The 12,322-nt window shown below is 49.7% G+C and overlaps 1 protein-coding gene across 2 annotated transcripts in view; it reads left to right on the forward strand.

Annotated features, from left to right (window-relative positions):
* Nucleotides 1-12,322, forward strand: part of FAM120A (family with sequence similarity 120A) — a 97,288-nt gene that overhangs the window by 30,412 nt on the left and 54,554 nt on the right. For both annotated transcript variants that reach the window (XM_023243207.1, XM_023243206.2), the window contains exons 4-5: nt 6,789-6,917; nt 7,449-7,545. In XM_023243207.1, the coding sequence (XP_023098975.1) occupies nt 6,789-6,917; nt 7,449-7,545 (226 nt within the window). The remainder of the gene's footprint in view (nt 1-6,788; nt 6,918-7,448; nt 7,546-12,322) is intronic.

Consider the following 12,322-nt stretch of genomic DNA (forward strand, 5'->3'; position numbering starts at 1 on the left):
TTATTTTAGACTAACCAAAATGGTAGTACTGTACCTGTGTAAATACTTGATGTAAAACTTCTTGAAAATGTTGATGTTATTACCTAATCCCTAACAGCACGCTATAAGGTTTTCAAAAGCAAAATAAAATACCAGTGAACCTTGACATCATTATGATGACATAATTATTAGCAGAATAAAAATACAACTACAGCATTTTCCAAACAAAACAAAGGCACGAATCTGTTGTAATTTGCATATTTTTACCTTTGCTTCACTTTCAAGTATTTGGATTTCTAACATTTATATTTTCTAAGTATCTTTATAAAAAAATATTTTAAGTCACAAACTGTATTGTTTACCATAAACTAATGTGCTACGAAGTCAAATGTCCAGCTACATGCACCCGTCTCCCATCTGGTGTCCACTCTAGACGACATTTTCAAGTGTGCTTTATAAATATTTTCGCTGAAGTCAGCTGTGCAGCCCTTTGTGCAGGTGGCGACAGCGGTGGGTGATGAGGTATCCCCTGTGGTGACCTCCTGGGGGCTGCACACCCACATGCTTGTTGCTGTGGGTGCTCCGCGAATGTCTTCTTGTTTCCACGAACATCTGAGATTTCAGATTCCCATCACTATAAACAAAGACTTCAGTGGCCCCGGATCATCTATTCTGTATGAAGGAAACAGGATAAAGATTACTTTAAAAAAGTTTTTTAATGTTAATTTTTGAGAGAGAGAGAGAGAGAGAGAGAGAGAGAGAGAGAGAGAGAGAGAGAGAGAGATGGCGTGAGCAGGGGAGGAGCAGAGAGAGAGGGAGACACAGAATCCGAAGCGGGCTCCAGGCTTCGAGCTGTCAGCATAGAGCCTGATGCGGGGCTCGAACTCACAAACCGTGAGATCGTGACCTGAGCCGAAGTGGGACACTTAACTGACTGTTAAGTGCCCCATGTAAAGATTATTTAACCAACAGGTGAAACTTCACTGTTGGCTCTGTTGCCCGGGCCTGGAATACCGCATATCCTGGGGTTCAACTGCATGTGTGCACGCATCTGTGATGCAGTGTAATTGGCTCTTGACTAGTTCCCAGGGTGTGTGCGGGGGTACATTTTCCTATTAAGAAGCTGGTGTACATGAACCTGCTCAGCGAAATCGTATATCAGAATGCTGATGCTCGTTTCCTGAAGATGCGGCAAAGATGCACGTGCCGCACCGCTCACGGAGCAACGGGCGTGGGGCGGTGGGAACACATTGGGGCTCTTGTCAGCGTGCTGGCGTGAGGTGCAAAGACAAGAGCTGAAGTGAAGAAAAATTCTCAGAATATTCGTTCTCTAAAAAGGAGAAAAAAGTTATCCAACACAAAAATATAATCTGTGGATTTGGGAACACCCATTTTGTTTTAAAAAGCAAACAAAAAACGTGAATGGGATTGAAACCTCCGAGGAGCAGGGCAGGATGTGTACAGAAATGGAGCACGGGCCAGTGCCTTGACCTCGTGAGAGAAACGACTGATTGTACAGCTAGCTTCCCCTTGTCTTTGTGGCTGTGACACCACGCGGGATGCCCCGCGTCTACACAAGGTGGCCGAAGCCTTAGCCCACAGCACACTCACCTGCCAGTGTGCTGTCTGTCACCTCTGGAAGGGAGTTGCTGTTTCAATGGAAACATTTCATTCCATCATGTGAAAGTCAGGGCCCTGTCAAATGATCCTTTCTGGTGGCACATTTCAGAAAGTGTTAGAGGAGGCTTTAGCGTAATCAGCATCCATCTGGGAGAGAGTCTTGGATTTTAGTGGAATCCTTTGCGGCTGTGACATAATGGGTTTAATTTAACATTTGAAATGTCATGTGGTAACTGCACTGTGTCATTTATTATTGTTATTTTTTGATGTTTTATTTATTTTGAGAGAGACCACAAACAGGGTAGGGCTGACAGAGAGAGGGAGGGAGAGAATCCCAAGCAGGCTCCATTCAATCTCCTGAACTGTGGGGCTCGATCTCACCAACTGCAAAATCATGACCTGAGCCGAAGTCAGGAGTTGGATGCTTAACCGACTGAGCCACCCAGACGCCCCTGCTTTGTGCCTTGAAGTGAATTTGTAGAAAAATGTTTGATTTTTTGAAATGTAACCGAAATGACATGACAGACATACGTAAGTAGTGAGACGCTAGAACATGGCGGCTTAAAGTTGATTCTGTAGTGGGACCCTCGTTATTTCCTTTTTTAGGGATGGGAAGAGATTGTTTTCTTGCGGTGCCAGATGCTAACTCAGGTTGTGGCCCTTGAATAATTAGTACCATAGGGAGGGGAATCGGGGCCCTAAAGAGTCGGAGCCCATTGCTGCCTGTGACGGCCGCTGCTTGCTGCACTGAGAGGCGTGTGGCAAGGGCTTCCGTGGACTTGGTTGTGTCCCTGCACAGTGGGTGTGTTCTGTGCTGACACCACTGGATTCAGAGCAGCCCCAGCAGGGGCACGGGCCTGTGGGCATGTGAACGAGCTGCCTTCCTGAGCGCCTTCCACACCCTCCACCTGTCCTGACCCACGGGAGAGAGCAGCACAGTAGGAAACGGGCCCGTGGGGGAAAGATGAGGCTCCGTGTAGGCGGCCTCGGCTGAGGGAATTTGTGTGGAGGTGACTGCCAGCTCCCACCAAGCAGTGCCTGCTTACCACTGGTTGTCCTGTCTGGAAGCAGGGAGCCGCTCTGGGAGGTCTTTTCTAGCTCCAAATTTTTGTTCCTTTGCTTGCAAAGCAAGTAACTGACAATCACTGAAATTACTACAAAGTGCTATAAAAAAGTGTATAATCATGAACGTTTGCTTTTTTAAAAAGTATTTATTTATATTGAGAAGTGGGGGAGGGGCAGAGAGCAAGGGAGACAGAGAATCCCAAGCAGGCTCTGCACAGAGCCCAACATGGGGCTCCAACTCACAAACTCTGAGATCATGACCTGAAACCAAAATCAAGAGTTGGATGCTTAACCAACAGTCACCCGATTGCACCGATGTTTGCTTTTCATTTATTTATTTTAAAATTATTATTACTTTTAATTTTCTTAATTTTTTTTTTTTTTTTTGAGAGAGAGAGAGAGAGAGAGTGTATGAGCAGGGGAGGGGCAGAGAGAAAGGGAGAGAGAAAGAATCCCAAGCAGGTTCCGTGCTGCCAGCACAGAGCCCAGCGTGGGGCTTGAATCCACAAATCATGAGATCATGACCCGAGCCGAAACCAAGAATGCTGTGCTTAACCACCTGAGCCACCCAGGGGCCCCTGCTTTTTAATTAAACAGAATTTGCTTTCTATCCTTGGACACAGAAAGTACACGTTTCCAACTTTAATTTAGGTATACTATTGCATTTTATTTAACTTTTGTCTTTTTTCCTAATGTTAAGCTTTGGGCTAAAGTTAAAGTACAACTGCTGAAAGAAAAGAAAAAAGGAGGGGCGGCTGGGTGGCTCAGTCAGTTAAGCATCCAACTTGGGCTCAGGTCATGATCTCACGGTCTGCTGACAGCTTGGCGCCTGGAGCCTCCTTCGGATTCTATCTCCCACTCTCTCTGCCCCTCCCCCACTTGTGTGCGTGCATGCTCGCTCTCTCTCTCTCTCTCTCTCTCTCTCTTTCAAAAATAAATAAACATTAAAAGAAAAAACAAAGGAGAAGTGGGACTTTCATTAAAATATTTTGAAGCCCAGGGGCACCTGGGTGGCTCAGTTAAGCATCCGACTTCAGCTCAGGTCATGATCTCGCCATCCGGGAGTTTGAGCCCTATGTCAGGCTCTGTGCTGACAGCTCAGAGCCTGGAGCCTGCCTCCAGTTCTGTGTCTTCCTCTCTCTCTCTGCCCTTCCCCCGCTCACTCTCTGTCTCTCAAAAATGAATAAACATTAAAACAAACTTTTTAAAAATATTTTGAAGCTTGTCGCCAAGGAGCAAACATTTCATTTGTGTGGTTTGAGTGTTAATTTTGATTTAAGATTGACAGTGACATCTTGCTCTGACTCTCCTGTAGTTGCTGCACTGATGGGGGAGCCGCATGCTCTTCTAGAGCATCTTTGGGAAGATTAGCCATGTAAGATGATGATGCTTTTTGAGGGTCAGCAAGTCCTGATGCATTTTTTTACCAGCTGAGCGTCTGCAGAGATCCCTTTGTGCACGTGGCATGTATAGATCTAGAGAGCCGGGAGCCACATTTGGGGTGGCCAGGATCTTCAGGGACTTTTTTCTTTCTCCATTGGGTTGGTTCTCTTAGCACTCAGTTTTCCAGCCTGTGGGAACATGTGATTTCTCCCATATGTGTCATGGCAAGGTTTTTTTTCCCTTCGTTTTCTTCTTCTTTTTTAATGTTTTTTTTTTTTTTTTCGAGAGAGAGCGAGCATGCACCAGAGCCAGGGAAGGGCGGAGAGAGGGAAAGAGAGCATTCCAAGCAGGCTCCATGCTGTCAGCTCAGAGCCCGACGTGGGGATTGAACCCACAAACCATGAGACCATGATCTGAGCTGAAATCAAGAATTGGGCACTCAACTGACTGAGCCACCCAGGTGCCCCAACGCAATGGCAAGGATTTTAAGAAAAGTACAAATTAAACATTGTCAAGAGTGTTAGAAGTTTAATGAATGGGATGTTTGCAAATATATCCATATTTAAATGTAGCAGGAACCTTGCTACTAAAAGGAATTCTGTGGTAAATCCTTTTGAGAATTCTGTAATCTCTCATTCAATGTTCTGAGGTTATAACAGTTCCGTCTGAGTTTTAGAAATTATTTTGTGTGCTCTTTCTTCCCGAATTAAAGCTTCTCGTGTGCACTGAGTCCCCCGTTGTGTGCCCTGAGCCGAGCGCACATCATGCCATCCCCTGGGCCTGGCCGGGGCTGCTGGAGTGAGGGCATCCGGGTTGTGGGGACTTCCCTGCCCCTCAGGCAGCCTTGGGGGTGGGCGCAGACCAGGGATGGTCCACAGGAGCAACAGTGACAGATGGTCCCCTTCACTGAGGCGGGATAGATGGTGTGCACCGAGGAGAGTTGGCCTGTGCTGCCCAAGTGCTCCTCCCCCAAGTGGGGCTAGCCCTTTTCATATTTTGTCCACTTTTGTATCACATCCGTTCTGTTCTCACCGTGTTGTCATTGGTCTGTTCTGTATGTAACATCCTCACACTACAGCCAGCTTGTCATTGTGTTCTGATCGTAGGGTCTCAGGGTGCTGGGTCGCACCTGCTCAGCCAGGCCCACGCCACACGGCTGTCCCTGTTTCCGTGTGTGTTCACCGAGGGGAAGATGTTCCGTGAGGACAGCGTGGGGCTTCTGTTCTGACTCTTTTCTCCTGGGCTGCCACCAGCTGGCCCTGCTCCTGCCCCGCCGGGGGACCATACACCCCGCAAGTGGGAGAGCAGACGGGACTTGTGTTCCTCCCAGACTGGCTGGGATGTGCTGTTTCTGGGGTTCGTCCCCGTGGAGCATGTGCGAGCCAGTGGGCTTTCATTTTCATGGGGTGCTGGGTTTCTAGGACTGAGCATGTGATCTATGTGCACAGATGTGTGCGTGGCTCTCTGCAGGCCTCCTGCTGGGATGTGCCTTCACGAGCACTAACGACCGGCACACTGGGGCCTGAGAACGTGACTCGGACGTGGCAACCAGTGCTTCCAGAAAACCTGTTGCTTGTGTAAAACGAGAGTGATTGTTGTGTGTGCATCTTGAAAATTTTCTTGATGACTTAAAAGTGTAAATGGTTTTCTGGTGGGTCTTCCATGTCATGTGCTCAGGCTCAGGTTTTCTGATTTTCTTCTTTTGTGTGTATGTGTGTTGTGTCTTAAAACAACTCAGATTTGTTATCTTATGGTGCTGAAGGTCAGAGGTTCACGATCAGTCTCACTGGGCTCAATCAAGGTGTCAGCAGGCCACACTCCTTCTGGAAACTCTGGAAGGGTGTTTCCTGCCTCTTCTAGCATCTGGAGCCACCACACTCCATGGCTCATGGCCCTTCCTCACTTCTTACTTCTGAGGCCAGCTGCCCTGCTTCCTGTGCACCCTAGAGGACTGTGGTGACGCTGGGCTTGCCTGGACAGTCCCACGCTGGTGGGCAGGAGTGGACAGCTCTGGAGGCACAGGGTCTTTAGGGGCCTTTGTGGTCTTTGTGGCTACATATAGGAAATCAAGGTTATTTCATGCTGTCGTTCGAGTTTTTTTTAATTGCCAGAAACATAGTTAGTACCTGATTCATCTTTATTTCTCAGAGAAGGGCATTACTGTAGTTATAGCTGAAATTGAATGTTTTTCATAGTTTTTTAGTTTTCACGAAAGAGTCTAAAGCCTTTTTTTTTTTATACTGTTTACTTTTTGTAGAATCTGCTATTCTTGGAAAATATAATATTCCGACACTTATTCCGTGTGTCTTTACCAGACATGGCCCTCAGCATTGGCAGTCAGGGACACCGTTTCCCTCCCGGTCAGAGCTGACTTGCCTTTCTGTGGTGCTCTGGCACCTGGGTTGTGATCACCCAGCACTGCCTCCTTTTGGCTGTGCAGGAAGAACGGAAGTGTCTGTAGCCCAGCCTCTCGCGGCATGTTCACTATGGTGGGGCACAGGGTTCTGGGCTCGGAGTTGACGGGAGCCTGGCTGCAGACATGTCAGAGGTAACGCATGGCTGCCAGGCTCCGTGTGGCCTTGCTGGGTGGAAGTGGCTGGCTTGTATTTAATAGTTCCCGCACCAGTCTTCGGGCCGAGACTCACAGCAGGGTAATGAGGGGCTGTGTAAGGAAGCGCTGCCTGCAGCTTCCGGGCCCTGCATGCGGGATTCATGTGCTGACCCGTGTGCTTGTTTCTCAGGTCCGGGCTCACCAGCTAGTCCTGCCGCCCTGTGATGTGGTAATCAAGGCTGTGGCCGACTACGTCCGCAACATCCAGGACCCCTCAGACTTGGATGCCGTAGCTAAAGATGTGTTCCAGCATTCTCAGGTACGGACTTGGGAGGACGCCTGTGAGGTCTGCTGCTCCCAGATTCTTTACCATGATCAGGACCTTTCTCCTAAGAAGACAGACCTGTCACGTGGGCTGAGTAGAAGTGTGGACATGACTTGTCCATCCTTTCGGGCGATGGTCAGGGATTTCTTCCACCTTTTTCTGGAAAGGAATGTGAGTGGGTCAGGGTAAATAGAAGATGTGAGGTTGGTGTGAACTCCCTGCCTCTCTGGAAAGGTGAAACCACTGCCCCATTTGCGGGAGATGGGAAGGAAACCCTCTGCCGGCAGCAGGGGAAGCCCGGGACCCCGCGGGCTGCGTTGCAGACCCGGCTCTCCTGACTGCGTGCCAGGAGTCAGTCTGAGTAGCGTTTGATTCATTGATTTTCCAGGAAGATTTTAACATTATTCTAATCTGTTAGTAACTTGAAAGCTGCAGGTTATGACACATGTGCTGAATTGTGAAAGTATGTTCGTGCACATGACCAGTGGCATGTGATTTACAAAGGTTTTCCTACGTTTATTTCAGTCTAGAACAGATGACAAAGTTATTCGATTTAAGAGAGCAATTGGATATTACTCAGCGACTAGTAAGCCTATGGCATTTCACCCACCACATTACTTAGGTAAGTAAATCAAAGCCTCTGTGAGGGTTGCTGACATGCAGTCATCGAAGAGATTTAAATGTTGGCCCAGTAGTCTTGGAGGTTTCTTCATGTGGAGTGAGGCATCCACAGTTACAGGGACGCATAGAGCCAAGCCCCCTGGGAAGACTCCGTAGGAGCCCCTGCAAGGATTGAGGAGCAGGAGAAACGGACCTGGGAGTAGGGGTGGGCTGGGGGGTGTCCAGGCGTGCTCTGCGGGGATGCCCTCTGGGCCACTTCAGCAAAGTGGATGGCTATTTTCTGTTTTGTTGCCTAGGTTTTTTTGTTTTTTTGTGAAAGACCAAATTTGACTCAGATTTGAAATCGGGCAATAAAAATAATTATAAGCCATTTGCCTGAGCCTGCTTGGGAGTAATGCTGTCATGGGAGGCTATGAAGCCGAGTGGACGTGCTGGACTCCTTCCTGAGTCCAATGGCCTTTCTCTGGGCCCAGAGCCATGGAGCTCTGAGAGATTGTGCTGTTTGCCTCCAGTTCCTGGGGTGGTTAGCAAGCTCCACTGTTTACTGGTTTCAAAAGATTAATCCCAGAGTCAGAATGTCCCAGATAATTGTTCTTTATGTGGTACGTTTGTTGGCTTGCTTAGGCATAGCGCTGCAGCAGTGTGCATGGGGGGCCCATAGGTCACAGGTGAGTGCTGCCTGCTGGTGGCAGTCTCTAGGGTGCCGAGTGGCTGAGGAGGGCGGGGTGGCATTGGCTCTTCTGCTGGCCTGTCTGCTGTGACCCACGTAGGGCGGGGCTTGTCTTCCTGTGCCTGGGACATTGCAGTTTCTGAGTGTCACTGTCCAAGGCCATCAGCTACCAGCCATTGTGTCTCAGCACCTTGCTTTAACTCTCTGTGCACCGGCTCCTGCCCCTCCCCTAGCAGTGTCGGGTCGGGGGCAGCCAGGGCCCCACCGGCCACCTTTATCCTCCTGCTCCTGTAGGAAGGTATTTGACCGAGATTTAATCCAGGAAGAGCTGTTGAACCAGGACAGTGAGAGGACCGTGGTTTGGGGTCACTCTGCTGGACAGAGGGTGACATGGTGGGGCAAGGTCACATGGGGCCGTGGACACCGCTGGGACAGGTGACAGGCAGGGTCTGACGCCAGGGGCGAACATTCTGACCCCACGGCCTCTGGCCTCAGGCTTCCTGGTTACGGAGATGGCTGCCTGGATGCATGTTAACATGGAAAATATACATGACATGCTCTGTGACACTGTCCTCGTTCTCAGGGGGAGGGAGTCTAGAGAAGACAAGGAGCGGTCTGCAGCCGCAGAGCTGAGGAGGAGCTCGCGGAAGGGTGTCCTTGCCCCTTGTGTGTCTGCCCTGACGCCTGGTCCTCGTGTGGCATGGTAGTCGAAATGGTCGCTGCGGTGCACCTGGGACTAGAACGTTGATTCAGGAGGGGGAGGCAGGACGGAGAAAAAGGTACTAGTTGGCACTGGTCTGAGCTGCTAACAGGGTTGGCAGTGTGCAGAAAGACAGGATGGGCTTTAAATTAGCTTTTAAGTTTGTGCTGCTGAAAAACTTGTCATATGAAGTGCTTTCATGTTCTTAAGTCATCAGGCAGCACGTGAGGTAAGCATTTTATGGATGAAGGTGACACTCCCGGAATTTAGTTTCACTTCCTCTCAGTGGGTTTTGGAGAGCGGTGGTGGACTGGTGAAGAATTTGAGTGTTTGGGGCGATATTTTCCAGCAGGTCAATGTGGGCAGTAACCAGCCGTATAAGCCTTCTCTGCAGCGTCTCCTGGTGCTTCTGACTGTGGCAGAGACCTCAGCCACGGGGCAGGGGTTTGGGGCAGCGGAGAGTGTGGGGTGGCAGGAGTGTGGCCTGAAGTGTGTGGTGACTCAGGACAGAAGTCAAGGGAAGACTGGGCAAGGAAGGTGCATTTCAAGTTTCATACACAATTTGGAGCCAGCAGAAACCGAGGCATGCGAAATTGCCTCTGTTGTTTTTTTTCCTGACAAATGTAAAGAAACAGTAATGTGAAGATAGTGCCTTTTGCCTGTTAAGTGCTGTTAGGTTCCCGCTATGACACTGAGCAGGGAATGGAGAGCCTAGAAGGAGCAACTTGGAACTGGGGAGAGGCTTTCTCTGCAACTCAAGGTAGAACCCAACACATATTTTCCATAAAAATGTTTTTGTAAGCAGTAGACAGATCCGAAATGGTCTTTTTTGACCTTGGCCCGTTACATTATTGTCTAGGAAGACACATTCAGAATTTTCAACAACCACTGTTGGAAGGTAACTTTCTCATTCATTAGAACCTGTCTGTATTAATCATTTTAGAAACAGGAATATGTATAGCTTTATAGATCTTTTAAGCATCATGCTAGCCCTTGGAGGCTGTTGGGAGTGAAGATGGGGAGAGTTGGCTCTAACCAGAGCTTTCTCAACCTGGTTGGAATCGAGGTTCTACCCCAGAACTGCGATATCTGGGTCTTCACTGGGCCTCAGGAACCTGTGTCTTCCAAAGGAAAACCTCCCAAGTCTGGCCCAGGTCAGGTGGACCAGCGCTGGGCAGGGCTGCCGGGTTCAGGCATCTTCTTCTGAGCCCTGGTCCTCTGCAGCATCGAGGAAGCCTCTGCTCTCCACACAGGGGCCGAGGGTGTGGAGTTTACAGGGGGAGATGCACACTCACCTGCCCCGTTGCCCCACGGGGCTGGGAGGCCTGGTTTGCACAGTGTGTGGTCCTTTTCAGGGTGAAAGATGGATCCAGTCCATACTGTCACTGTAGAGTGGGCCCCCAGAAACTATCTGTTCTTAGGTGGGTTTTTAAAATCAGTTACAGGTGAAATTAGTATTTATTTTGTGGGAATTTATTTGTCAGAAACACGGTATTGGGACCGGGGACCTAGAGATGGTTATGTTTTGTGCTTTCCGCCCCAGCACACGGTGCCTGCCACGTCCACCAGAGTCCCCAGTCTGAATGTAGGCGCACGTAAGACATGTCAGAATGGAGTTGGCAGCAGCGTGTGTGGTTCCTGGATGAACCATACTCCTTAGACCCTGGCCTGTGCTTCAGAATCATTGCTGGAATTTTTGAAAAAAAAAATGACAGAGCTGCTAGAGGCCCACCCACCTCAGGTCTGTGAATGGAGATGTTGTAGGCTCTAGTGATCCTGGTGTGTTTGTTCAGAGCTATGTGAGTGAAACCGAGGCCCAGTGAGTCTGAAGATACATGTGTGTTGTCTTCCTGGCCTCCCCCGTGAAACGTCGATGAGCTCCTGCTGCACATTCTTCAGAACCGCCGAGGTCTGGAGCACCGACAGCACCACGTGCTGGTGAGGAGGCAGCGCGGCAGGAGCGCCCGGTCGCAGCTGCCGGGAACGCAGACCGGCCACCGTGGACGACCACGTGATGGTTTCTTGGGAAACTGCTCATCCTCTTACCATAAGGTTCCAGCAGTCACGCTCTTTGGTATTTACCCAGAGGAATTAAAAGCTTATGTCCACACAAAACTCTGCACACGATGTATACAGCAGCTGCACTCACAATGCCATGACTTGGAAGTAGCCAAGGTGTCCTTCAGCAGGTCAACGAGTAAATAAATGGTAGGCCCTCCAGGCAATGGAATGTTCTTCAGTGCAAAAGAAAATGGGTTATCAAGTCATAGAGAGACGTGGGTGAACCTTGATTGCATTCACGAAGTGAAAGAAGCTGATCTGAAAAGGATTCCACCTGTGTGACATTCTGGAAAAGGCAGAACTGTGGAGACAGTAAAAAGTCCATGGAGGGATGAACAGGGGGATGATAGGATTTTAGGGCAGTGAGACTATCATGTGTGACATTGTCGGGGTGGATGCATGTCCGTGTACGTTTGTCCAGCCCATAGAATGAACACGTAGAGGGAACCCTAACGTAAAATGTGGGCTCTAGTCAATAAGCACGATGTGTCAAAATGGGGTCATCCGCGATGACTGCTGTGTCACACTGACTAGCAAGGTGTATGGTGTGTTTCTTCCCTGAGTTTTCCTTACACTTAAAGCTGCTAAAAAAATAATGTCTTTTAATTGAGAAAAATCTCCTTGATGCATCTGGCCCATGCCAGCACTTGGCGGGTGCTGGGCAGCGTGGCCGCGCAGGCATGCGGTCCGGGCCCTTCCTTGTACATGAGTGAGATGCGGCTCCCATGGCATGTGAGCAGGTGGTTCAGACTGAACTGATGCTGATGAAGTCAGGCCCTGTTCTGCTTGTGGAACTAGTGTTTGAGCTGAGGTTTGAAAGTAGAGTAGGAGTTGAGCATGGTGATAATGGGGAGGAAGTCTCTTCCCTCAGAGGAGACGGAGGAGATGCGTGTGCGCCGGCCCTGAGGTGGTGTGCAAGGAGCCCAGGTGGCGGCGAGGGGAGGAGACGGCAGGGGCAGGGGTGCAGTTGGGTCCCAGCATGGCCCAGGCTTTAGACTTACCGTAGGGGCCGTGAAAGAGGGAACGGGTTGTTACAAGTTGCTTTGTAACTGTCACACACCCGTGTGTGTGTGTGTGTGTGTGTGTGTGTGTGTGTGTGCGCGCGCGCGTGTGTGCGTGCAGTCAAAACCAACTTCAGGGGAATGTTCCCGACAGCCCCTCCCCATCTCCCCATCAGGTTTCCTGCCCACCAGCTCTCCTAATTTTGTATCAGTGGTTCCCTTTGCTTTATCGTGTGTACCCCAAATGCTAAGTGGAGATGTGGAAGAAGGCAGGCTTCCCTGGGGGGCTCCGTGGATGGAGTGGCCCGGGTCAGGGAGCACAGGTGGAGCCAGGAGTAAGGTCGGC

This window comes from Felis catus, chromosome D4, assembly GCF_018350175.1.
Source record: "Felis catus isolate Fca126 chromosome D4, F.catus_Fca126_mat1.0, whole genome shotgun sequence".
Taxonomy (NCBI): Eukaryota; Metazoa; Chordata; class Mammalia; order Carnivora; family Felidae; genus Felis; species Felis catus.